Raw genomic sequence first — 24882 nt, 5'->3', positions numbered from 1 at the left:
CTCTGCACATTGCGTACTTCGTGCAATTTGCCTCACTCGCGTGATCACTTTTCATCATCCATTGTGTCTCTCAGAAGTCAGTTTGCCTGCGTACGTTACCTGAACTAAAAATACGTTTTCTATTACGTATAGGCTTCTAGATGCGTCAGCCGCAAATCTGCCGGCGAAATCCTTCACCGCCCCCGAGCCACCGTGACGGCAGGACACCGCAAGAGCTGGATGCATGGACTGCGCTTTAACGTATGTTTGCTTTTGCTAGAAAGGAAGAAAATTGAAAACGGAAGGCAAACGGTATGCGTCTGGCAGGTAAGACTATTACACATAGACTACTATAGAAGGCGTGCGCAATTCTAAACATTGAGGGTTTAATTAAGTTCTTTCATACGTAGCTAACATGCAATTTGGTTGATCCACGCTACGTAGTGTAGAGCGTTAGCGTAGACGCTGTAGCCGCTACCGCAACGGTCGTCCCCCCAGCTCACAATACCAAGCATGACAAATATATGATTTCCTCGCCTTGCAAAAAGGGGGCCACCTGAATCACCGCGACAAGTGTCCCTTCCCTTGCCGCCAATGGTACAGAACATGTCTGACTTGACAAGATAATTTTGTAGTTGGAAATGTGACTGACACTGCCCTGTATTGGCTACTTTTAATCTTGCACGTTGCAAAACAATTGCTGACGTAATCTTGTGATTAAATTTTGCTCCCCAACCGGCAGCAATTGTCCAACTTCCCTCAGCTTGCAACGGGGCGTCGTCTACTGCGTTTGGCAAGCAGATTGGACGAATGTAATGCGTCATCTCTATCTCGTTCAATTTTGTATTGCCGCTCTTATTTGAAGTACAATTGTCTATTTCAATGATTGCAACGTCTGCACCAAACGTTGTTTTGTCATAATTTGGATGAATTATGATGCGTTTTGGCCGACACTTTACTTCTTCCCGCCCACCTCTTCTGTGATTATGCACTCCCAGCCTCACTATAAATTTACCTATCTTTGTAGAAGGAAGGCAGTGAGCGGCAGTTACAATGAATTTTTCGTTGATGATGGCACCCCCACAAAAAGCACAGAGCCGTGGATCATTTTGACACGGATTGTCGTAAAGCAATGCCATCCAGGGATACTCCCCGTGTACAGTCGCTCTCCCTCCAACGATTTGTTCTCGCGAATAAAATGTTCTTTGCCCGCACGCTGAAAAGAAAAAAAAACTTATTAGAACGGAGATTGTAATCCAATGTTAAACTTAAAGACTACTTGGTTTGCACTTTAGAGGATTTCCCGTCCATACTCCGTTTGCTGTACACAATCGCGTGTCATCTCCACTGGCCCATTCGTAGAACGGATCACATGTCGATTTGATGACATCTTGATAGACGTAATTTTTTTCGATTCCCTCTTTTATTACAGTTTTTCCGTGTGCCGGGTGGCCCGGGTTTCCACACGATTTTCCTATAAGGAAAAGCTAAATAAGAGCCACAGAAAAACCCTTGCCAAATAGTGGTTACGTTTGCACGTTTGTCGATTTGCACTCCATCGTCCACTTGCCGTGCATTGTACGCTACGTGCTCCGATCAACCGGTAGCCGTTCTTGCATCGAAACTGAACCCGATCTCCGTACTTCCAGTCAGATCCTATTCGTTTTCCATTTTGAGGCACACCAGGATCACCGCAAACAAGTCCTAAATAGAAGAGCTAGAAACGTACTATTAATCTGAGCCTTTTAGGGGTTTACTTTTGGCACAATAAGTGAGATTGAAACCCTTCAAATTTAATGTTTCGTCACTTATGAATTTTATTTTTATCTGATTGGATAATGACGAGATGGGGTTGGGCAGAGACTTTCCACAATAGGTCACGTGGCGATCTCCCAAACAAATCTATATAATCATTTAAGTACTGAGGAGAAGTTTCTCGTTCTTACTATACTTCTAATTTGTCATATGGGCAGTCTTCATCGGGATGTTCTTCTATATCCATTTCGTTGATCTGGATTTCTATCTGATTTCCCGTCGATACATTAATGGTCCAATCGCAATTAGAATGGCTGGGATAAGTTTCTGGGTACTCGGGACTCTCGAGTTCTCTGCATTGGTCTGAGCCGATGTTGATCACGTTATTCTGGCATTTGACTACAATACAAAAAATTGGCTAATTACTGTATTCATTTTATGAATATTTTAATTTACAGTAGCACGTTTTATTGTCTGCTGCGAGATTGTAGCCAAGTTTGCACGAGCAGTGATAGCCGCCAATGTAGTTGTGGCAAAAGTGGAGACAGTCGTTTGCATCTATGCACTCATTAATATCTTAAAAATTGTAAAATTGATAAATGTAAACAGGAGTTGACCCATTCTAACCAATGGCTTCATAGTGGGCTAGGAATCCAGGCCCTGTTTCGGAATGATCTGAGTAAAGAGTCACGATAACGTTGTTCCCATCAGAAAGAATCGGGCCCTTTGGCCCATCCGTGTCAGGCGTTCCGCAAAAAAGCATAGACGTGCTTCCTGTAGACAGAAATTTCAAGTCTTTATATGATGAAATCGGTGTGTGTGTGTCTACCTGTACTAATAGGCGATTGACACATGCTTTGGCTCCTAAAGACTTGAAGTGGACCTACATGCAGCCATGCAAAGAATCATTACATCGCGCCCGTTTTTTATTTGTTTTTCTTTCGTACCGTTTGGACTCGATACATTGACGCGATCGTAATCGCATTCGGCACTGTGCTCTTCGAGCTCAAATCGCACGAACTCGACGCGAATTCGGTAACCTTTCGGAACACTAATATTCCATTTGCACGACGTTTCCACTGGATAGTAATCTGGATGATTGGGTGACGCAAATAGGCCGTGCATATTAGAAAGAACGCCTCCGCAACCGAGGCAAGCAACAGCTGCAAACGACAACCCCATCAGCGTTATAGAAACGGTACACACACAGTGCTATAGGTGAGTATAATTAATTAAACCCGGAGCCGGGCTCACCGCGCGAACTGTGACGTACGGTAGAGGCTAGTTACCTTTGATTGCAAGTAGAAATAGTAAGAAGAAGAGCTTTTGCATGTTTGGTGGGGTTCTCGACTTCCTTTTTGGCGTGCGATCGTCACTTCCGCTTTTTCGGAAACTTCGCTATAAAAAACACTGGAATGAAAACGATCGCGTAGAAGCACTTAGGAAAGATGTTCTACTTTGAAAAATGGAGCTCTAACGAACCAAAGCGTTCTTTGTTCTAAACAAACTGACCCTCGTCGTTTTCTCACGTGCCGCCAATTCTTGTACAGTAACCGCTTAGCGTCCCCCGGGGCTCGTTTAGCTCTACTCAACGCTTATGCACACTCTAACGGGATTTTTACCTCTTATTTCGCAGCTGCTTCACTCGGTGAAAGATGTGAAAGTGCGGCAGGGCAGTGTAGGTGTGTGTACATATAGAACGACATCACGTGCACTGAGATTAGATACGGATGATCCGTGTGACGTAGGATAACGCACTTGCTTTATCGTCAGAGACAGAGCGATCACGTCTGTTGTGCGCTCGCACTTTCGTCGTCGTCGCTACCGTCGTGGCTCGGTGACACTTTCGTAGCCTCACTCGGATCGGACTTAACGGAAGCGGAATTATCTTGGGCAGCCGTCGGCTATTCAAGGTACGTTTATCATCTTGGGGGACGAAGAAAAAGGGGCCCCGCTATCGAAATCGAGACGAACGCGCTAGACGGGCTACTTTGACACATTCCTAAAGGCGTTCAGTTGCCCGAGTGTAACGAATTCGATGATTCCATTGTTCGACGTTCGGGGTTCCCCAAAAGGGGCCCTTCTTCATCTCTTTCTCCCTTTTTCCCTCTCGCAGCAATTCCGCAGACCCTGACCGCGCATCGACTTGACCAATGGCGAGCTTAATCGAAATGGAAAACGGTCAAACGGACGAACCCGTCGGTTTGGACGCGGAAAGTTACACGCCCACCTACAAAGAAGCGTTTCCTCCGCTCGAAACCACGCCCACAACGCCAACGAGTCCGTCCCAAAAAAAAGACGCCTCCTCCTCGAAAGGAGGCGCCTGGGGAACGCAGAGAACGCAAGCAATTCGAAGTTCAACAGTCACTCAAGTAAATGAATACTTACCTCGAAATCAATTATTTAATTATTGATTTTTAGATTTTTACTGTTCCGCTCGAAGAGCGTCGCTATCGTGAAATGAACGAGCAATTTGGGGAGAGTAAACAGACGCAGATCTGTCGTCTTGTGATGGAAAAAACCGGAAGTTCCATTCAATTCAGTTTGGCTAAAGATCAAAGTCTCACCTTCGTTCTCACGGGAAAACCGGATATGGTTCAAAAAGCGCGACGTCTCATTCTTGCACAAATACAAACACAGGTACACACTGTACAATGAGATAAGATAATTATTGATTTTTTAATTTAGTATACTGTTGAGTTGAAGATTCCCAAGGAACATCATCGTTTCGTTTTGGGTCAGAAATATCAGCATTTGAAGCAATTGGAACTTTCCACGAGCACAAAGATCACTGTGCCAAAGAGTGATGACCCTAGTGACGTCATAAAAATTGCCGGAACCAAAGACAACGTGGAAAAAGCCAGACATGAAATTCAACTCATTTCTGATGAAAGAGTACGTGAATAATAAAGTTATTTATTTATTTATTTATTTATTTTTCTAGGCTAAGTTGGCTTTTGAGAGAGTCAATATTCCCAAAGTGTTTCATCCTTGGATATCAGGAAGTTGGCTGAAACAGGCTCAATCAGCGACAGGAGCAAGAATCAATATCCCGCCTCCTTCCGTGTTGAAAGACGAAATTACAATTGCCGGAGAAAAGGAAGCCGTCGCAAAAGCCAAAACCATGGTCATGAAGACATATCAAGAAAAGGTTAAAACGTAAAGTTGTATTGATTTATTGATTATTCTTGTTGGATAGGAACGCAGAGCTACTTCCGTTTCAGTGGAAGTGAAGAAATCTCAGCACAAATACGTTTGCGGGCCAAAGAGAATTAATCTGCAAGAGATAATGGACCAATTTGGTATATCATCATATAAAATTAAATAATTAATTAATTAATTTAATCTACGTGATTTAGATGTGTCTGTTGAAGTTCCTCCTCTTGATGGATCCAGTGAGACAATCACTCTGCGCGGAGAACCGGATAAACTTGGCTTGGCTTTGACAAAAGTTTATGAAAAGGTGCGTAATTAAATAATTCGATTTATTTATTTATTTATTTATTTATTTATTTTGTAGGCTAATAGTGTTGTTACAGTTGGCGTGAACGCTCCCCGTTGGCTACATCGTTTCATTATTGGACGCAAAGGCCAGAATATCAACAAGATCACGCAGGATTTGCCAAAGGTTCACATTGAATTCAATTCCGACGAAGATCAAATTCAATTGGAAGGACCACCGGGAGAAGTGGAACAAGCCAGAGCTTCATTGGATAGTTTCACTCGAAAATTGGTAATAATAATAATAAATAAATTTAATTAATTAATTAATTATTTCTTTGTAGATGGAAACAATGGATTACGCTATTGTAGACATTGATCAAAAGTATCACAGACACATTATTGGCAAAGGGGGCTCAAATGGTAAAAAATAAATAACATACATACGTACCTAATTAAAATAATATCTATCTAATTTTAGTGAATCGCATCAAACGTGAGACGGGAACTTCGATCATGATTCCGTCAGATCAAGCCCCAAGTCGTTCGATTCGAATTGAAGGAAGTCCAGCGGGCGTGGCCCAAGCAAAACAAGAGCTACTCGAATTAGCAACAAAATTGGAAAACGAACGCGTGCGTGACGTCAAATTAGAACATCGTTTTCATCGTCAAGTGATCGGCGCACAAGGCCAACACGTCAAAGAAATTCGCGCTAAATTCGAAGGGGTCACCATCAATTTCCCGGATTCTCAATCAGGAAGTGACATCGTCAGTTTGAAGGGACCTCAAGCCACCGTCGAAAAATGTTACGCTTATTTCAAAAAACTCAATGCGGATCTGGTTAATTAATTAGTATATCCTCCTCGTACGTACGGGATCTTTTATTTTTTGTTTAGGTTATGGCTAATTACGTTGCCGAAGTGAGAGTCTTCAAGCAATTTCACAGAAACGTCATCGGAAAAGGAGGAGCAGTCATCAGAAAAGTAATATCAATTAGTTCAATTAATTAATTAATTCAATTCTAATAGATTCGCGACGAGACTCAAACCAAAATCGACATGCCAACGGAAAACAGCGACAGTGACGTCATCATTGTAACAGGAAAGAAAGAAAACGTGGAAGAAGCGCGGAAGAAAATCGAAGCCATACAAAATGAGCAAGCGAATATTGTGACAGCGGAAGTGTCAATTCCTCCCAAATTGCATCAAGCTGTGATTGGCACAAAAGGTCGACTCGTGCGATCGATCAGCGACGAATGCGGCGGCGTTCTCATTCGATTTCCAACGGGAAAACAAGTTCAAGCCGGCTCAGATAAAGTCATTGTCAAAGGACCCAAGGATGACGTCGAAAATGCAAAGAAACAACTTCTCGAATTGGCCAATGAAAGGGTTAGTCTAAATCTTTTCGTGATTAATACATATGTATCTATTTTGTGGCAGGCTCTTGAGAATTTCTCAACTGAAGTGAAAGCAAAACCCGAATATCATCGCTATTTGATTGGAAGAGGAGGAACAAAAATAAAACAGGTACACAGTCACGTGGTTGGTATTTATTTATACTTATTTATTTATTTTGATTTTTTAGCTGAGAGATGAAACGGGCGCTCGAATCATTTTTCCAGCTGAAAAAGACGACGATCGCTCATTGATAACAATTCTCGGAAAGGAAGATTCCGTGAAAAAGGCCAAAGAGAGACTGGAGAAACTCGTCAAGGAATTGGTAATCAAAAAGAGACGAATTTTTTAATTAATTAATTAATTAATTAATTAATAGGAAAATATTTCCGAAGCGGAAGTGACCGTTCCGCATAAATTTCATCGTCATTTCATAATGAGACGAGGCCAGGTAAAAAAGATTAAAATAATCAATGAATTTCACATATAAAATTTTGTAGGTGTTGCAAGATCTGGCCGATCAATTTGGAAGTGTTAGCATCAGCTTTCCCAAGAGCGGTTCTACGTCCGAAAAAGTCGTTTTAAAAGGCGCCAAAGATTGCGTCGACGGAGCCAAAGCAAGAATCATTGAAATCGTTGAAGAACTGGTAAATAATCTAATAAGTATTATTATTATTTTCTATTTATATATATAAATAGGATTCTCAAGTGACAATAGAATGTGAAATTCCACAGAAACATCATCGATCTGTTCTCGGCGCCAAAGGAGCCAATGTTCAGCAAATTGGTTCCGATTTTGGAGTTAATATCAAATTTCCGGAACGCACAGGCGGCGGCGGCGGCGGCGGCGGCGGCGCTACGTCTGACGTCATTTTCGTCACAGGAAAGAAAGAGAAAGCGGAAGAAGCAAAAGACGCTCTTCTGGTAAATAACTAATTCTCTTATACATATTTTAATGTGCGTCATTCAGGCGCTCATTCCCGTATCTGAAGACGTGGAAATTCCATTCGATTATCATCGTTTTATTATTGGATCGAGAGGCAAGGACGTGAGACAGATGATGGAAGAATACGGGGTACACATCGTCATCCCTCCCTCTGAGCAACAATCCAATCGCGTCACGGTGACGGGAACACCCGGAAAAGTGACTCAAGCCATCCAAGCACTCGAAGCCAGAGTCACTGATATTGAAGCTCAGCAGAAAGACAGAGTAAAAAGCCGCGATTTACGCTGGCGACGCGACGCAACGTAACGTAACGTCTTCATTGGTCACCCCTGCCTTTGTGACGTCACGCTCCTTGACCATATTTGGAAGATGCGTTGCGTTACGTCGCCTGTGAAAGAAAAAGATCCTCTATTCATTCTCCTATGATTTTTAGGAATTGAAAAGCTTCAAATTGACTATTCACGTTGACGCGCGTCATCATCCACGCATCATCGGCCGAAGGGGAGCCAACATATCGGAAATTCGCGCCGAACATGACGTCAATATTCAATTTCCCGAACGCGGTTCTGGCGACCCTGACGTCATCACAATCACAGGCTACGAAGAAAACGCGGAACTCGCAAAGGAAGCAATCCTAAAACTCGCCAAAGAACTAGTAAACATGACAACATTAATCAATTCATATTTATTATTTGTTTTCTAGGAAGAACAGGTGACAAAAGAAATTGAAATCGATCCAAGAGTTCATAGCCGACTGATTGGAACGCGAGGAAAAGCCATACGCAAAGTGATGGACGAATTTGGCGTGGACATTCGTTTTCCCAAGGACAAAGAAAGCGGAATTGTCTCCGTAACAGGACTGGAGGACAGAGTCGAAGATGCACTCGATCATCTCCTCAATCAAGAAGAAGAATACGTAAGAAGAAGAAGAAGAAGAAGAAATTTTGAATTTATTTAATTTTGTTTTATAGCTTCAAGACGTCATCGATCGTTTGAATGAACAGGAAATGCTTCGTCAGTATAAACCGCCTCCCACTGAGTCACGTGGTCACTCAGGTGGGCGTGGTTCCGCCGCTTCGTCCGGGTTTGTCGTTCGCGATGCGCCGTGGAATAATCCCGGATCGAATCAGCCACCATCCATGAATGCCGAAGAATTTCCTTCTATTCAGGGATCAGCTCCAGCTCCCGTTGTCATGCCATCGGCTGTTTGGGGGCCCTCCAAGAAGAAATAATCGGTTTGGACTCCTCTTTTTTTCGCTTTGACATTTTCTCTCTCTGTCTTGTAAACGTGTCACGTCAATTTGGGTCTCCTTTCGCCGCGCGCTGTGAGTCGTAACGATATACGGCTCTGTGATTGGTCGCCACTGATCTCGTGATATCGAAAGCCCGGACGTACGTCATCGATTCGAGAGCAACAGAATGCGATTTATTCCACTAGGCAATGTCTAGTTGTACTTTACGTCGATTCGCGTACAAAAAAATGAGTCGCGAAAGCTCCTAATTCTATAGCTAGCATAAAATCTTCTCCCTTTTTAGCTGACAAGCCCTAGAAAGAAAAGAAAAAGAGCTTAGCAGGCAATACAAAGCGATAGAGAGTCGCCTATACCAAGATAATCTTCCATTAGAGTCCCTATAGCAAACTAAGAAAAGAATTACCTTTAATTAAAAATCGAAATTTCGGTGGCCTTACTATGTCATTAGCATCGACCCTTGTACCCACAATTCGAAGACGTATTTCATCGTCTTGCTGTATAACAACATCCTAGAAAAAGTATAATTAATAACTGGGCCAATCAATGAGACTCACTTCGTCTCTCGTTTTGTAACAAGGAGGGTTGGAATTCGGATCGAATTCCATATCAGACGGAATAGACTAAAGGATATAAAACTATCGCTTAATTCAGTAATTAATTAAATGAATCACGTGTTTTGAAATGAAACAAGACAGTGGTCCGGCTTCCGTAAAAAGTCCCACTTTTGTAACTTGAGTTACAACGGCATCGAGAACTTCTCCTTTGAACGGACGAAAGACAATAGCCTAAAATAAAATTTCCCCCCAACTCGTCGTCGTCGTATAATCCAATTAAAACTTCTTTTTACCTCGTATTTGACTGGATAGACGACAAAACCTTCTCCAGGCTGAATCTTTCCTTTTCCGATGTTGCTAATTGTTGTTACAGCGATCACAAACCCGTATCTAGTAGGCAATGCCTGCTCGTGCTGTCTTTTCGCCTTTTTTCTTACTTTCCCGTGCACGTTCCTTCGACTTCGGCGAATAATTTTCTTTTCACCGTTTCGAGCAGGTCGGGACCGAAGTAGCGCGGGTGAAGCACTATTTCGTGCTCCATTTGCACCTAAAAAACGCAATTGAACGCACCGACGAGCAAGAAATCGCTTCGTTTACGTGGAAAAACATTCTCGTTTTTCGTCTAGCGCGCGTTAACGCACTCGCAAAGCGAAACGAAATGTCGTCGTTTGGCATTTGCTTCGGATCGACGTCGATTGCAATAGCATTGCACAAAGTATGTGTGGAGTTCCTTCGCGAAAATTACGTTTGGCTAAGGTGGGGCTCCCTTTTAGGGTGATCGCAGCGAAGTCCTCTCCGACGAGACAGGATCGAGATCAACGCCCGCTTACGTGAGCTTCAGAGACAAAGAAAAGGTTCGAAGAGACCCAATCGCTTTTATAATCGTCCAAAAACGACTTTCTAGCTCGTCGGATTGGCAGCGAAACAACAAATGAGTCGAAACGAAACAAATACCATACTTCACGTCAAGCAGTTCCTAGGAAAAAAGTGAGAATTAATTAAGAAAAACAATTTCACGACATTCTTCCTCAGATTTTCTGACGTCACTGATCTCGTAGAAAATTCGTCGTTTCGAGTAAAAAACAAGTACCCTTCTTATTTAGTTATATATTTATATTTATTGGAGGTTGAGGAGGATAGTGATGGAATGCCTATTTTTGCTATTGATTGGGCTGGAAAGCCAAAAACGTTCACGCCAACTCAACTAGCCACAATTCTTTTTGCAGCACTAAAAGGCAAACAAATTTCAGCACTACAAAAAAAGACTTTTAAAATAGATGTGTTGGTTGATACACATAGACACAGCTACGTCTGGAAGCGGTGAAACTGGCTCAAATCTTCGAGCAGTTCTCGCAGCTCCTTATAATTTTTCAGATAAGCAAAAGACTGATTTAAAGTGAGGAGATTAGACAAACATTTTTCATGAGACTTACGTTGAAATATGTTACATAGAGAAGCAGCAACTTCAGCTGGCTTCAAAATAGAGAGAATCATTTGTGAGCCTGCAGCAGCAGCGCTAGCATACAGTACGTTGCTACATTGATACATTGACACGGAGAAGAGTCTCTCAATAATTCTTTATGATTAATAGATATTGGTCAAGACAATCCAAATGAGAAAAAGTGAGATAAGGAAAAAGACTCTGTTTCTTCTTTCTTATCTCTATTTGTTTTAGATTTATTTTAGTTTTTCGTCTTGGTGGCCAATCATTGGATGTCACCATAATCCTTGTTGCAGCTGGCATGTATCAAGTGATAGCCAATAAACACGTGAGCGGAATCGGGGGAAATCTCATCGATACACTTGTGGCTGCTCACCTAGCAACAGAATTTCAAAGGTACGAGGAGAAATCTCCCGGATTGTATCTATGAGAGACTATATTTAGGATTTATAAAATTGATATTCGGGAAAATCGAAGAGCTATGTACAAACTTGGCGTGGCAGCTGAAGAAGCCAAACGAACGCTATCTTCATCAACAACAGCGTCTATTGATATTGATTCTCTTCACGAGGGTCAATCATTTCAGCAGAAAATTGGAAGGCAAGGAAAAAGAAGACAATATTGGATTATTATAAATAATTTTATCTTCAGGGCGAAATTTGAGAGTTTGTGTAGTCACGTTCTTTCTCAATGCATTCAAGTGACAAAAGATGTTCTTAGTGGAGAAAAATTAATAGCCAATCAAGTTAGAAATCAATAATCAATAGTTTATTTAGGAGATTGTCTTTAATTAAGGTGATTTTGTGCGGTGGATGTTCGAGAATTCCACTATTGAAACAAATGCTCTTGGACGCTCTTCCTGGTGTCTCACTTCTCAATGGAATTTCTCCTGACGAAGTCATAGCATTGGGAGCAGCAGAACAAGTACGAGACCAAATAAAAATAATTTCTAACTATTTTAATTGTATTTTTTAGTGTATGCTAGTCAATGAAAATATTCTTGATAAAGACGAGACGATTCCCTGCACGTCTTATGCAATCCTAGCAAAAGTAAAACTATATAAATATATTTTTTATTTTGTATTTTTTTCTTGCAGGTTCTTAGTGGAGAATTGGTTCCTTTAGTAGCCAAGCACGTTCCACTTCCAATGAAAGTTTCTCGCAGTGTATCACTTAGTAAGGTTGGTCACGTGGTGCACGTCACATGGATTCCAAATCTATTTGGATGCGTAGGATAGCCGCATTACTGTTTACGAAAGCGAATCAGACGCGGAATTAGTGAACGAGCGTCTATTAACTGAGGTGAGACGATTCAGACGCGCAAATTCGTGAATCGAATTAAAATTTCTTAGATCAATTTCAGTGATGAGACAAACGTCGACTTTAGCAAGCCAGTCAAGCTCACCTGCAACGTGGCAAGGTATAAACGCGACATACGTGATCTATTTTTCACAAAAAACGGAATTTTTAGGGACTCTTCGGTTACTTTGCTAGCTGTCTAATTTTTTGCGTAGTAACGTAACGTGCGTTAGGCCCTGCCGAGTCCACGATGAAGTTTTGAGGGATGTCGTCTTGATCTGGAGCTCGCTTGCGAATGCGAATGGGAGGGTGTTAGCTCCTCTTCGCGTTCCTAAAAGTAGGTCCGGGGTCTCCTTCATGTGGTTTGGGGGGCGTTTCGGTTCCGCCTACGTAGTTTTTCCCCCCCGACCCTTTACTACCTCAACGGTTGTTTGTGTTCCTAAATATTAGACACCGACTGCGACGAGAATAAATCCAATGAATCGCAATGTCGAATTAATTAGTAATTAATTACTGTAGAGGCTTGTTTCGAGGAAAAAGTCCTATTCTTAGTTTGAGATGCCCTTATGATTTTACATCGCTAACATAGATGTATATATTTTGGTCTGGCGGCATACGTTTGGTGGTTGACCTCATAGCCATAGGGAATATTTTAGTAGAAGGCGGCGGTTAGTGTAGGACAAGTGAAACTCGATACTTGTTGTCGTCTTGTCTTCCTCCTCCTTGCACGTTGTATTCGATCTCATAAAAACATATCTGTAACGTATTCTCTAAAACGAACGAACGAACGAACGAACGAACGAACGATGGAACGCGATCTCCGTCAATTAATCCATAAGCATCTTTTTCTAACCTCAAAAATGAGCCGGTAGATCGAAAAGAAAATCTTGACTCGACACCTGTGACATAACCAGAACAAGAAGTCAAGCACAGACTAAACGGAACTTCATAGGAGACGATACAGACGCACAGTATCTTACTTACTTAGTCGACTATAAGTCGAGCACGGAAAAATATTGGAATATTGCATGAATCCCCGGCGCGACTCGATGAGCTCAGGCTCCCCAACGACGCTCGACTATTGACTTATTCACGACACGAAATCCCCCCCTCGCAGCGTATCCCATCTCGATTGTCGACCCCACGAACGTTTATTCGCCGTTCGGGCTTCCTAAGGATCGTATCGATCTTTGTTTTCGTTTGACCACCAGCTCCTCCGGGGCGACGCCCTCGGGGTGGAACATTCTAATAATATTAGCTGACATCCTGCTGGGCAGCGTCACTCTAAACATCTGCTGTGGTCGTGCGGAGCCTTTGGATTCCACTTCCTCCCTATTAAGCAGGTGCGAGTGACATAGATGATATTTGCTAATGAGCCCATATAGGACCGATTCGATCCGCTCAGACACCATTTGACATTTGAGACCGTGCGCGATGACGATGACGACCATGCAAACGTCTTTCGCACTTGCGTCTGTCTGGTGGCGGCTGCGGCGGCAACTGCTTCTGCTTCTTAGCATCGTTTCTTTCGCCGACGCTTTGTGGTGGTGAGGAGAGACTCGCATGCGTTCGTTCGTTTGTTTTGGGTTCATGTCATTTCGTCGGTGGGGCGCGGCGACCTACTCCACCCCATCGCGCACGTCTATATACGTGCATCATGCGCAGCGCCCCTAGCCTACAGTACTAGCAATGTAGTTCATTAGTCGATCCGCGCGAAGCCTGCATGTGCGTGTGTGTGTTCTGTGCGCAGCTGCCACTGCGCCGTCTCCGCCCGCCCGCCCGCCGCCGGGTGGTCTCGCCCCCGCGTTATTCTAGGCGTTTAGGAGTGTCTCTTTTCTGCTCTCATGACGCACTCTCTTTCCTTGTATTTTTAGGGATATGGCACGCGACGCCAAACAGACGCGTGCTTCGACTTTGTCGTGCGAGACGCTTGCCCTTACGTACAATTTCACCGCCGATCAACTGGGCATGTGCAATCACCACACAAATCCGCGCACGAACGCACACGAGCTCATGGTCCCCGTTGCAAAAGGAGCTCGTATGGGCTATCAAATGTGCCTCGATCAGATGGGCGAGACGCGATGGGGATGCCGCAATAATATAGGGGATCCAAACGCTCCCGTCTACGCCGACGGAATCACCGAGAGCGATGGTCAGTAACTAATCAATAAATCATGACGACAGCGCCAATGAATGCTTTAGGAGCTACGAAAGAGGCGGCGTTCGTTCACGCCGTTATGACAGCGGCGTTGAGTTATCGTGTCATAAAAGCGTGCAGCGATGCAGAAAACTTTCTCCTCACTTGCGCGTGCGATCGGAAAATGCACGAACTAGATCCGCCTGATTTCACGTGGGACTCGTGCAGCGACAACGTCGCTTTCGGCAACAATTTCGCTTCGAAATGGGCGCTCTCCGACGTCTCTAAGGGAACGTCGCTCGCCTCCCAAGTCACGCGACACAATGTCGTAGCCGGAACAAAGGTCAGTTCGCTTTTCGATTGATGACGCACACGCAAGCCATGAGTAGAAACGAATATTCTAATTCGTCATTAGAATCTAAGTGGCCACGCGCCGCGACGCTCTTCTTCCGGTCTCTTTAGGCACGTTTCCTCTTGTTTTTTTAAATTAACCCGAACCCGCGGCACGTAGTCAGCTGTCCCGCGCAGAGAAACAAACTTTTTTTATCGAGAATCCGGCCGGTATTGAGATGGGGGTTCTCTCCGTTTATGCATGCACCTAATCCGGTTTGAAGTCAAAGGAACGCGCGCGTCCTCCACCTAATCACTCTCCGTTTGGCGGTAGCTGCGCCGCGGAAGTACCCCAAAGGGGTCTTATTTGACACTTCCTTCACTGTTGTTTCATTATCTGGCTTCGTGCAATTCTAAAAGCGTGGGAACAGGACGTTGCCGGCACTAATAAGATAGAACTGCAAATGGCACTCCCTCCGGGCACGACTCTCGCTTCCTACTGTACCTTTTAAAAAATCAGAGTCTTTTTTTGTGTGCGCATTACTGCTAAGTGCTTCATACTCAGGGGAGGGAGGGATGGGAGGGATTCTCTCCATAGCATCGGCTAAACAAATAGAAATTAACTTACTCGATCTATCCGCCTTTAGGCTCTTGAAGACGTGTCGAAAGATTCTTTATGCTGCCGATGTCACGGCGTATGCGGTGCGTGCAACTTGAAAACGTGCTGGACATGCGTTCCCCTCAATGACATTGGGCCACGGCTCAAGGAGCGCTACAACAACGCCCTCCGCGTCAAAAAAGAAAACAAGACGATGGTGCCACGACATGAGCGTCGGAATTTAGACGATAGCCTTCTCGTTTATATGGATAAATCGCTTGATTATTGTTCCTCAACGGGGGGACGAAGGTGCAACGCTACAATGAAATCAGGAGAGGGAAGTTGCGCCGATTTGTGCTGCGGTCGTGGATATTATCAGACGTCCGATGTTAAGGTAACGCAAGAGTGTCGATTCATTTGGTGCTGTCGTTTGGAATGCGTCGATAAAAAAGTTACGGTTCATTTTCATGAGTGTAACTACTAGGACAGAAAGTACTTATTAGTTCTAGTAATAGCACAGTAATAAATCTATTATATTGGAAGCCATGATGTTTTTGGCTTCCACGTTTCATTTTATTACGGTGTATCCGGGAGTTGCATAACACGTGACTAAAAAAGAACATGGGCGTTCGTTCTCGCCGCTTTCCTGCTCCGAAACCGGCTTTCTGGTCATACTGGACACCGTTGGCACTCTTCTGTCTTCTTTAGCGGCCTAAAAAATGCGAAAAACGCGACGATTAGGCCTTCGTCTGACGTTTTCGTTCTCGTTGAAGTCGAGGACCTTCGTTTTACTTGCAAACTCGTCGATCAAACTCATCGATAGCTTGGAAATAGAAGGATCCATCCTATATGTAGCCATTACGCTAGGCGAGGCCCCTAACTTTATGATGTCGTCATCACAACAGGTATTTTATTATTGATTCTCCTCGCATCAATTGTTTTGCCGTGTAGTCGTTCCTCCAATCCGACGAGGCAGACGCAGCCATCCCTCTGTGGCCAAGAGCGATAAATAGGCCATACCTCTGCAGAGGCTCTAGAGTTGCCTCCCCGCGTAAGGCAGAGCACTGGCGGGTAAATCAGTGACGCCCCTTGGAATTGCACCTGTGAGTGGACTGACATCCCAGCTGCCACTCGCAGTCCAAGGCTCGGAGCCAGGAGGTTAAACGGGCTCATCCTCCGCGGGGGAGTCTGGAGTGACCCCACGAGTCCGTTGACTCATAAGCAGGTGCCCACCTGGCCTTGCCCCCCCATCCGGGGCGAGGGGGCGGATGGAGGAGAGGCGAAACTATGCTCGTTTTTTCTTTCACATCCGGGACTTTATTGAAATAAATTTTGACATGACTTTTCCTACTTTTTGTTTTCGTGCGGCCCTATCTATCTATCTATCTATTCGTCACGACGCGCCTGAGCCTCGCACACGTAAAGTATAATATGCGCCTAGTCTCTATATAAAAATTTTTAATTGTTCAATTTCAATCCGCGAGGACGTTGGGACTGCAGGCTGCCATTTCGTCTCCTTCTTTACTTCTGTCTAGAAAGAAGAGTTCACAGTCAAATTGGGATAAAAAACCATGAACTATAGTTCACGGTCAATTTTGGATGAAAAACCTTGAACTATAGTTCACGGTCAATTTTGGATGAAAAACCATAAACTATAGTTCACGGTCAAAAAAAAGGGTGAAAAACCGTGAACTATAGTTCACGGTCAAAATTGGGTGAAAAATCATGACAACATGATGGCAATTCATCACCAAAGAGGAGCGTGATCTCACCTTAGAATAGCACGAGCGCTGCAACGGAGTCACGATCGAGACAGGAAAGTTCCAAACGAAGCTACAGTAGTACGTCTTACGCTTCGAAGATGACGCACGCACGAGGATGTGGAGAGGAAGACGAGTGGAGGATGAGCGTGCGCTCTGCGCAGCTCTTGACGCTCCCGTATAGCGGAATCTCCAAAGTAGTCCATTCGTCTTGACGAGGTTCCAACCATGGAAGAGTCGTCTCTTTGCGATACTGGCGGCCGCGTTAAGGTCTTGTAAAACGCGACGAGCGCTTTCTCGCAGCTATTCCAAGTCTTTTCGCTTCTCTCCCCACAGGGCGTCACGATCGTCAAGCCAATTATATACGGAAACATTGCACGATACTTCGGCAAGAAGCGAGAAGAAGACGGGCACACGCACTCGTGGACGATCTACGTACGACCGTGTCAAAACGAGGTCCATCTCTCTCTCTCCCATTTCCCGTACATTCCCTTGAGACCTCGCCTTCTCTTCTTATAGGACATCTCTATCTACATCAAAAAAGTCCACTTTAAATTGCATGAAAGTTATCCGACTCCTGTCCGAGGTGACGACGTCTCTCTCCTCTTTTTTCTGACGTCATTATTAATTTTATTTTTCAGTTATAAATAATCCCCCGTTTGAAATCCAAGAAACCGGATGGGGCGAATTCGAAATTCAAATCAAAATATTTTTCGTCGATCCAACGGAGAAACCAGTACAATGAATTAATTAATTAAAATTAATTAATTAATTCCCCAATAGCTTACACTCTATCACATGCTCAAATTATTTCACACCGATCCAGCCATAATAATCGGCAAAAAGAATCTAGTATCAGAACAATACGATGAAATTGTAAGAACAATTAAATAAAATAAATAAATATAATTAAGTAATGAAATCAGGTGTTCAATGACCCAACACCAACAATGCATCACGCTCTATCTAACCCAGTCATATCAGCCCTACCAGTTCGTCAAGACAGCAATACAGACTGTAAATAAATAATAATACACTATACATATAATTGGGGTGGGTTGCTTAGATGAGGAGCTAGAGGAAAAGACTCTGGAGAAAATCGCTGCGGCGAGAAAAACGGTGAAACAAGATATAGGAAGTCTCAGCGAACGACTCAAAATTGTCAAGGAATCGATACAGTTCTTGAAACGGGAAGTGGAACAAGCCGAGTCAACGCAACTCGAAGACTTGACATTATAAGATTTTTTAGTATAGTCGAGGGGGCGGGGCTGCACTGTTATATAGGAAATATAATATTGATTATGTGTACCTTGCTTCGCATTCAATAGGAGGCCAACTAGAGTCTTCAAGCATGCCTTTCTCTATCACTTTGTAGCGATTCTTCGGTTTTCTTTTCCTCCTAACGCGAACCCAGAATCGTCGAAGCCAAGAACTCGGAACAATTGCGTGCTGAGAAGAAATACTATTTTAAATGCTCACGTGACTATTTTCTTACGTCAAAGACAATTGACAGTACAAAGGCAACTCCCGAAATTTCCACCAAGGCAACTCGAAACCAGATATCATCTGGAAGCTTGAGCTAGACACACAAAAATAAATTGATAAATATTTTCTATAAGTAAACACGTACCTGTAAAACTTTCTCCATCAAAAATTCAAACGGGTAAACGGTCATGTAGATAGTAAGAAGGGTGAGCACAATTACAGAAACCAAATATATAGCTAGAGACAGCAAACTTAAGATTCCAACATCTCTCCTATTGGGGAACACCTCACTGTTTGTATACATTGGTTTTCTGTAGGGAGCACCAGTTGAAAAAGCAATTGCAAGTGCAATGTATTGAAAGCAGGAAACGCAGAACAAAACGGTGTTTTCGTAGCACATTACATTGTCAGAGTCAGGGTTAATGTGTACAGGAGTAAACCTAAGAAACAAAGGAGATACACGCTTATTATATATATATATATATATTTATTTATTTATTTATTACCACGGCTGGGAGCGAACATAGTAATAGGCTAAAACTTGCGTGAGTATTTGTAAGATGATTTGGCCTACGACAGAGAAGAGAACAGGAAAGCTGACGAGACTCCCTGAAGGTCTTCTTCGCACCAAATGCTCACAGGCACCAGTGCGTTCCACTAAAGAAACGATTATCTACATCTATCTTTAGAGAGATGAGAAGAACTTACTGACTAATGCTACAATGAGTACGAGAATTAAATCAATGTAGAGATATTGCCAGTCACCGAGATTAGAATCAATCTGAAAAAAGGATTCTTACTTCGCAAGGACGTCGCTTCGTTTTATAAGCTATTTTTACCGAGTAGAGAATGAGGACTGTAGCAAATTCTACTAGGCTATAAAGTGCCATGTATTTAAAAACGGAGAAGGATGTAGCAAGAGCAGCACGACCTTCCCTGAAAAAATATTCATTATAGGATCTCCCCCCCTCCCTCCCACTAATTTTACTTTATCAAAATCGGTACGCAAGTGATGTTGGCTACTTTTGAAGTAAATGGCGACGCGACCGATGCCTCGGCTTCAGAGAGAGAGATCCCAGCATTAGCCGTCTTCAACGCCTTGAATACAACTAGAGGCACATTCTAATTCAATTGAATTACTCACTCCACAATCATTGGCTCCATCTCCACACATACAAACATTGTAACTGTACGCAAAAGAAAGAAAATGATATCCAAAGCTATAAATAATATATTTACTTTACCCGAGTTTCTGCATTGATTGAACAATTTGAGCTTTCTGCTCTGGAAGCATTCGAGCAAAAACGGCTCCTCGAACAGAAATCTAAGCGACAGTACAAGGAGAAACAAAGCATTGGATACAGGTAACCCTTACCCGATCTAATACATCTGGAAATTGCGAATAGATGACCCCAAACGATTTTCCTGTAATTGCAAAGACGTATTCTGATTCCTTAGGTGGCGTCAATCCTGTACGCCCGTGTTGATAACGATCGCTAAGCTAAAATGAGATAAAATAAGAGAGGAGGATGAAGAGGCGAGGTTTAGCTTACAATGCGTCGCTGTATCTCGCGTTCTTCATCCGTCATAAAGTTATCAATGACATTGTATCGAATTTTGACGTCTCCAAAGTCATTGTCATACGTCTCGATCCCAATCACCTTAGCAACGGAATCAGATTACGTCATTTTTATATTGTTTCTTCTCACTTTCTGGTTTGGTTGTATGATGTTGCATTCTCTTGCCACACTGACAGCCGTAAGAATATTGTCCCCCGTTACCATGACAGTGCGAAGAGCGGCACGATGCAATTCATTGATCACGGGAGTCGTTTCCGGTTTCAATTTGTTCTGCATGACTAAAAGTCCAAGAAAATTCAAATCGCATTCCACTTGCTCTCTAAAACAAAGACAATAATTAATTGATTAATTAATTAATTAATCAATGGACCTTTCAATTTGCAATGCACGAACTCTCAAAATCGCAAGTCGTTTCTCAGCAAAAGCAATAACGCGAAAACCTTGCTGAGTCAATTTATCCAACTGATGTCGAAAATTAGCCGGTACTAAATATCAACAAAATTAATTCAATTATCAAGACATAAATAATAAGAGAGATTACTTGTCGAAGGAAGACAGAGCTTTGCTATCATTTCAGGGGCCCCCTTTGTGTATGCAATTGGATGGGAATTGACGTCATGTAAAGAAGCCACAATGACGCTCATTCGTTGCAGGTCAGAAATGAAAGGAAATCGTTTCAAAACGCCAAAATGAGGAAACAACTAAAATATTCTTAATTAATTAGCCCCAACCTAATGAATATTTCCCCTCTACTCTTTCTGATGAAATTAGTGACGTCATCCCCCCTTCAGAAGTCATTGTTTGAGGAGGAGATTGCTTGTGTCTGATTTCTCCTTCGATGACTTGATCGTAATGTTCCGTTTCAATTCCGGGTTCCTCATAGATCCAATCTTGAGTCGCTTCGAACATTTTCACGTCAAGAGGATCGCCAGATGGACGGCCATTTTGAACTGTGAGTTCATGGCACGTTGCCATGGCACTGACGAGGTGCCCTTGAGGCAATAGCCTAACGTCCCGGACAACAATCTGAAGACTAGAAAAAGAAAATAATTAATAATATCTAATATTAAAATGCTTACGTCACTTGCCTGTTATTTTCTAGAGGTATAACCCCATGAAAATCAAGTCCTTCTTCAGTTAAAGTCCCCGTCTTAATTAATTAATAATAATAATAATTAATTAATTATAGACATTTTATTTATGTACCTTATCAAAACAAACCAATTTAATTTTCCCACTCACATTGACTCTAAGAGCACGGAAATAGAAATTTAATTTTAATGTATAAGATCCCCCGTTACTTTGGAGGACTGATACAATAGATCTTCTTCTTTTTGAGTCTCTGTATAGCGTACATAATTCCAACTGTCATGGAAGCAGGCAAGGCGGGCGGAACAACAGTCGTTATCAAATCAAAAGCGCGAAAAATAATCTGCTTATTGGAATCATGAAATGAAACGAAGAGAACGACGCTATAAATAAATCCAATCAAAGCTAAAAGAGAAAAATAAATAAGGTACAAATAAAAGAAGAAATGTGTACCGAATATTGAAAGAACGCCAACGAAATAAAGAGCATCTCGGAAAAATTTGAATCCCACCTCCTTTGGGAATAAAATCGCTCGCACTAGATCTCCTTTTGCCGTCGAAAAACCTCAATTCCGTCCATCAAAAAATAATCTATTTTTTTAATTATTGATACCTGTTTTGGTTACAAGTGCCACTACCATTCCCTTTGAATAGAATCGAGCCTGAAGAACTTCCGTTCCACAGAAAAGAGTATGAATCTTATGGAAATCAGATGAATAGATTCGAGAGCCGGCCATGGAGAGACAACGTCCCGGAAGTTCCGTTTTATTAACAGGAACACTTTCCCCTAAGAAAAAAAATATGAAAAATCAAAAATAATAATAAAATATATATATATACCGGTAAGCATGCTTTCATTGACTCGACACGTTCCCGTAAGTAGAACAGCATCACATGGCATCGTAAGCCCATTGGACGGAATTACTAAAACATCTCCAGGTAAGATCTTGTCTGAGAGAACGTCTCGTTTCACTGCAATAGTATAAATCGTGATTAGGAGGAATAGATATCAATGTATCTCACTGACTTCCGTCTCGAATAATTGTCGTTTCACATGGAGTTGCAACCATGTTTCTCAAGTCTTCCAAATGCTACAAATTCTTTCTTTTTCTTCCCCCCCTTATCTAAGTTTCTTTACTCACTTTTCGCATTTGTCTCAAACTCAGTGTAATCGATACGCAAGATATGAAAAAGATGGCTCCAGCGTAATAATAATATTCATCCGTACACCAGAAGATGATGCTGGCAAATTGGAAGACATAGAAAGGATCTAAAACCTAGAAGAAAAAAAACAGAATTGACTACTTATCTATAATATTTATCTGCTTACTTCTTGATAGAGTAGTTTCCAATATGGTTTCACTTGAACGTCTATAACGTTTTTCCCATAGAGAAAACACCTTCAAAAAATCAAAATCAATAAATCTATATTTAATACGTTGATTTTCTTAGAATTTTTCAAGGGTCAATAATTAATTAATTAATTAATTAATTAAACCGACTTACTTTTTCATTGTCTGACTTGTTAGAAGACCTCCACTGAGCTTATGCAAGTCCGTGCAAGTGTGGGCCTCCAGGCCACTATATAAACATTTAGTTCAATACAGTACTGGGAAGCATTCTACTCTCTACTCTTACTTTATGAAGAAAAATCGATCCCTCTTCTTGTCTAGTACATATCTCTGATGACGATGAATAAAATGATGAAATGTCTTCAAAGTCATGCGACGCTACAACCCAATGATCACGTGTCCAGATTATAATTTATTAATTATTTACCTCTGCGTTAATCAGAGACGCTTGCACATTCAATTCGTCGACGTCAGAATCCCTAAAAAACAAAATTTTTAAAAAGCAATGAATATTTAATTAAATTAAATTACAGAGGGACTTCTTCCTCCTCATCTACTCGTACAATCACGTGCTCCACAAAAACCTCATCTTCCTTATTCTATAACATAAAATTCAATTTTTCAAAATCACATAAAAGTATAATAATAATTTATTACAGTGATGAGAACGGAGTCTGCCCTTTCCATATTGCAACGTTCTGACGTGAGATAGAGCCTCCATTGAGGCTTCCAATAGCTCAAAAGCAGAAGAACGCCGCAGGATAAAATGCACAAAATAGCATAAAAGAAGGCCTAAAAGAAGAATTAATTAATTAATTAATTAATTAATTAATTAATAAAAAAGGTCGTTTACTTTAATCGGAGCTGTGCAAAATCCGACGCACGTTTTAACCTAAGAATGATTAATTAACTGTGAAGATAAGGAAAGAGGAAGAAGAAGGTTCGCTTACGTCTCCTCCGTCTTGTGACGTCATCATCATCGTGGACGACGATGAGGACGACATATCGTCGTCGATTCGTCGGCTTTCTTCGATGCTTGAGTCGAATCCGGAGAGCACTATCAAAAGTAGAAATGATCGTTGTTCGACCGAATATCGTCCGTTTCCGCGGTTACCCGTGTATTTGGGATTCCCTTTCGAAGCCATCATCCGATACCGACCGAGAAAGAGCTACTCGACAACAGTCTGATCAGTAATTGTCATGCCATTGGGCGAAAAAGCCGAGAAACGGGGTCCTTGAGCTCGAGCGAGAACAGGGTAACGCGCTCTAACCTGAACTTCCTGTCCCCTGCTGTCCCCACATGGATCCGAAAGATCGCGCACTTTTGCGCCACAATCGCGTCTATCTCGTCAGCAATCTCGACCCGGACACCATCGACAACGCTCTCGTGGCAGAAGACCTAATGACAGAGGACCAAGACGAAGAAATGAGAAGCAAAGCGACGCGAAAAAGAAAAGTGGAATACCTCCTCGACAAAATCTCCTTAAAAGGACCAACAGCAATGAAACGCTTCATCAAAGTCCTACAAGAGAATTCATCTCAAAGTTACATAGCCGATCATCTCCTTGACAAAGAAAAAGAACAAGGAAGGGGCGTTCCCCTTCCCCCTCCCATTCCCGTACAAGAAGTCGACGAGGAAGAAGAAGAAGAAAGCGACGCAGGTCGCCGCCGCAAGACGGGCGACGACGCCTATCAAATGAAATCGCGACCGCGCGGACACGCAATCATAATCAATAATAAAAATTTCACGGGCGGACGAATGAAAGTGCGTACGGGAACTAATCGCGATGCCAACGGATTAAACGATTTATTTCAATGGCTCCAATTCGAAGTGACGCGACACGACGATTTAACCGTTGCTAGGATACGTGACGTCACGTCGGAATTAGCCCGTATGGATCATTCCGCCTACGATTGCTTCATTTTGGCGATTCTAAGTCACGGCGAAAACGGCGAAATCTACGGAACAGACGAGAAATTGATATCAATCGAAGATATCATATCTCAATTCGAAACGAATCAAAGTCTCATAGGAAAACCCAAACTCTTTTTTCTTCAAGCGTGTCGAGGCGGTCAACTCGATCGTGGCGTCACGGAAACAGACGGGATCATCGACGACGTCGACTTGGCTGGACCAATCGAAATCGTTCTAGGTGAAGACGAAGTCGATGCGCGTTTATCTAGTTTGCCCACCCAGGCCGATTTCTTACTTTCCTATGCGACGACTCCCGGTTTTGTTTCGTGGAGAAATCAGTCGAAAGGATCGTGGTACGTTCATTCTCTCGTCGACGTCTTTTACAAGTATGCGAAGGATGAACATCTGCTCGAATTGCTCACGAGGGTCAACAATGAAGTTGCTACTCAATTTGAGTCGAGTACGGGAAAAAAGAAACAGATTCCTTCGCCCGTCTTTATGTTGAGAAAGAAACTTTATTTTAGACCTGGAAAGTAACGAGTAACAATGAAAATAAAGCTTTGTGTCTCGTATAC

The 24882-nt window shown here is 42.6% G+C and overlaps 8 protein-coding genes and 1 long non-coding RNA gene across 17 annotated transcripts; 5 read left to right on the top strand and 4 right to left on the bottom strand.

Annotated features, from left to right (window-relative positions):
• Window positions 1-294: 294 nt before the first annotated feature.
• On the bottom strand, window positions 295-3435 carry LOC136196729 (mannan-binding lectin serine protease 1-like). 2 transcript variants are annotated; one of them, XM_065986335.1, is made up of 11 exons: window positions 3357-3435; window positions 3024-3132; window positions 2682-2897; window positions 2564-2617; window positions 2362-2508; window positions 2191-2310; window positions 1931-2133; window positions 1737-1881; window positions 1510-1683; window positions 1259-1453; window positions 295-1195 (listed from the first exon to the last, which is right to left on the bottom strand). In XM_065986335.1, exons 2-11 carry the CDS (start codon window positions 3064-3066, stop codon window positions 390-392), a joined length of 2103 nt encoding a protein of 700 aa, XP_065842407.1. In that variant the 5' UTR covers window positions 3067-3132; window positions 3357-3435; the 3' UTR covers window positions 295-389. The 2 variants fall into 2 exon arrangements, with proteins under 2 accessions (XP_065842407.1, XP_065842408.1); XM_065986336.1 differs by lacking the exon at window positions 3357-3435 and adding an exon at window positions 3192-3215.
• Window positions 3436-3484: 49 nt separating this feature from the next.
• On the top strand, window positions 3485-8815 carry LOC136196726 (vigilin-like). The gene is made up of 21 exons (XM_065986334.1): window positions 3485-3647; window positions 3851-4106; window positions 4156-4374; window positions 4423-4629; window positions 4679-4885; window positions 4934-5036; window positions 5094-5197; window positions 5255-5467; window positions 5520-5598; window positions 5657-6015; window positions 6072-6158; window positions 6204-6563; window positions 6615-6701; window positions 6760-6894; window positions 6949-7020; window positions 7070-7216; window positions 7269-7493; window positions 7540-7779; window positions 7949-8170; window positions 8219-8431; window positions 8487-8815. The coding sequence occupies exons 2-21, from the start codon at window positions 3888-3890 to the stop codon at window positions 8745-8747; spliced, it is 3759 nt and encodes a 1252-aa protein (XP_065842406.1). The 5' UTR covers window positions 3485-3647; window positions 3851-3887; the 3' UTR covers window positions 8748-8815.
• Window positions 8816-8919: 104 nt separating this feature from the next.
• LOC136196730 (DNA-directed RNA polymerase II subunit RPB7) lies at window positions 8920-9940 on the bottom strand. Its single transcript, XM_065986337.1, has 8 exons — window positions 9920-9940; window positions 9760-9869; window positions 9616-9712; window positions 9440-9553; window positions 9323-9388; window positions 9206-9277; window positions 9122-9155; window positions 8920-9061 (listed from the first exon to the last, which is right to left on the bottom strand). Exons 1-8 carry the CDS (start codon window positions 9929-9931, stop codon window positions 9048-9050), a joined length of 519 nt encoding a protein of 172 aa, XP_065842409.1. The 5' UTR covers window positions 9932-9940; the 3' UTR covers window positions 8920-9047.
• A 24-nt stretch (window positions 9941-9964) lies between these two features.
• On the top strand, window positions 9965-12828 carry LOC136196722 (heat shock 70 kDa protein 14-like). 2 transcript variants are annotated; one of them, XM_065986329.1, is made up of 17 exons: window positions 9965-10037; window positions 10096-10176; window positions 10227-10309; window positions 10355-10397; window positions 10449-10557; window positions 10622-10718; window positions 10775-10848; window positions 10914-10944; window positions 10998-11159; window positions 11208-11363; window positions 11415-11508; window positions 11559-11687; window positions 11739-11813; window positions 11861-11944; window positions 11997-12065; window positions 12116-12183; window positions 12235-12828. In XM_065986329.1, the coding sequence occupies exons 1-17, from the start codon at window positions 9981-9983 to the stop codon at window positions 12263-12265; spliced, it is 1443 nt and encodes a 480-aa protein (XP_065842401.1). In that variant the 5' UTR covers window positions 9965-9980; the 3' UTR covers window positions 12266-12828. The 2 variants fall into 2 exon arrangements, with proteins under 2 accessions (XP_065842401.1, XP_065842402.1); XM_065986330.1 differs by lacking the exons at window positions 9965-10037; window positions 10096-10176 and having other exon boundaries at window positions 10225-10309; window positions 10381-10397.
• On the bottom strand, window positions 11329-13735 carry LOC136196725 (uncharacterized). Of its 5 annotated transcripts, XR_010672310.1 has the most exons (5): window positions 13047-13735; window positions 12916-12961; window positions 12577-12832; window positions 11859-12519; window positions 11329-11804 (listed from the first exon to the last, which is right to left on the bottom strand). It is a non-coding gene; the product is annotated as an uncharacterized lncRNA (long non-coding RNA). The 5 variants fall into 5 exon arrangements; XR_010672309.1 differs by having other exon boundaries at window positions 12577-12961; XR_010672308.1 differs by lacking the exon at window positions 13047-13735 and having other exon boundaries at window positions 11859-12009; window positions 12062-12519; window positions 12577-13037.
• On the top strand, window positions 13288-15703 carry LOC136196723 (protein Wnt-4-like). 2 transcript variants are annotated; one of them, XM_065986332.1, is made up of 5 exons: window positions 13289-13405; window positions 13448-13609; window positions 13937-14214; window positions 14265-14542; window positions 15177-15703. In XM_065986332.1, the coding sequence occupies exons 2-5, from the start codon at window positions 13497-13499 to the stop codon at window positions 15609-15611; spliced, it is 1104 nt and encodes a 367-aa protein (XP_065842404.1). In that variant the 5' UTR covers window positions 13289-13405; window positions 13448-13496; the 3' UTR covers window positions 15612-15703. The 2 variants fall into 2 exon arrangements, with proteins under 2 accessions (XP_065842403.1, XP_065842404.1); XM_065986331.1 differs by having other exon boundaries at window positions 13288-13609.
• A 1355-nt stretch (window positions 15704-17058) lies between these two features.
• On the top strand, window positions 17059-18195 carry LOC136196724 (YEATS domain-containing protein 4-like). Its single transcript, XM_065986333.1, has 7 exons — window positions 17059-17157; window positions 17224-17343; window positions 17407-17473; window positions 17529-17623; window positions 17671-17763; window positions 17814-17904; window positions 17954-18195. The coding sequence occupies exons 1-7, from the start codon at window positions 17116-17118 to the stop codon at window positions 18124-18126; spliced, it is 681 nt and encodes a 226-aa protein (XP_065842405.1). The 5' UTR covers window positions 17059-17115; the 3' UTR covers window positions 18127-18195.
• Window positions 18165-23649, bottom strand: LOC136196721 (polyamine-transporting ATPase 13A2-like). Of its 2 annotated transcripts, XM_065986327.1 has the most exons (33): window positions 23507-23649; window positions 23343-23449; window positions 23246-23284; window positions 23050-23184; window positions 22924-22991; window positions 22820-22871; window positions 22679-22770; window positions 22547-22621; window positions 22371-22440; window positions 22183-22317; window positions 22068-22131; window positions 21881-22012; window positions 21654-21827; window positions 21495-21605; window positions 21254-21446; window positions 21159-21201; window positions 21041-21102; window positions 20706-20985; window positions 20494-20653; window positions 20323-20437; window positions 20082-20271; window positions 19926-20033; window positions 19748-19873; window positions 19617-19696; window positions 19517-19559; window positions 19361-19470; window positions 19212-19308; window positions 19081-19153; window positions 18879-19029; window positions 18664-18812; window positions 18518-18609; window positions 18383-18466; window positions 18165-18336 (listed from the first exon to the last, which is right to left on the bottom strand). In XM_065986327.1, exons 1-33 carry the CDS (start codon window positions 23538-23540, stop codon window positions 18187-18189), a joined length of 3594 nt encoding a protein of 1197 aa, XP_065842399.1. In that variant the 5' UTR covers window positions 23541-23649; the 3' UTR covers window positions 18165-18186. The 2 variants fall into 2 exon arrangements, with proteins under 2 accessions (XP_065842399.1, XP_065842398.1); XM_065986326.1 differs by having other exon boundaries at window positions 21254-21605.
• Window positions 23650-23673: 24 nt separating this feature from the next.
• Window positions 23674-24875, top strand: LOC136196716 (caspase-3-like). The gene has a single exon (XM_065986323.1). The coding sequence runs from the start codon at window positions 23693-23695 to the stop codon at window positions 24842-24844; it is 1152 nt and encodes a 383-aa protein (XP_065842395.1). The 5' UTR covers window positions 23674-23692; the 3' UTR covers window positions 24845-24875.
• The last annotated feature ends 7 nt before the right edge of the window (window positions 24876-24882 follow it).

Source organism: Oscarella lobularis, chromosome 16 (assembly GCF_947507565.1).
Source record: "Oscarella lobularis chromosome 16, ooOscLobu1.1, whole genome shotgun sequence".
In the NCBI taxonomy this organism is placed as follows: Eukaryota; Metazoa; Porifera; class Homoscleromorpha; order Homosclerophorida; family Oscarellidae; genus Oscarella; species Oscarella lobularis.
The sequence above is the reverse complement of the archived record's forward strand: the minus strand, read 5'-3'. Positions and strand labels throughout refer to the sequence as shown.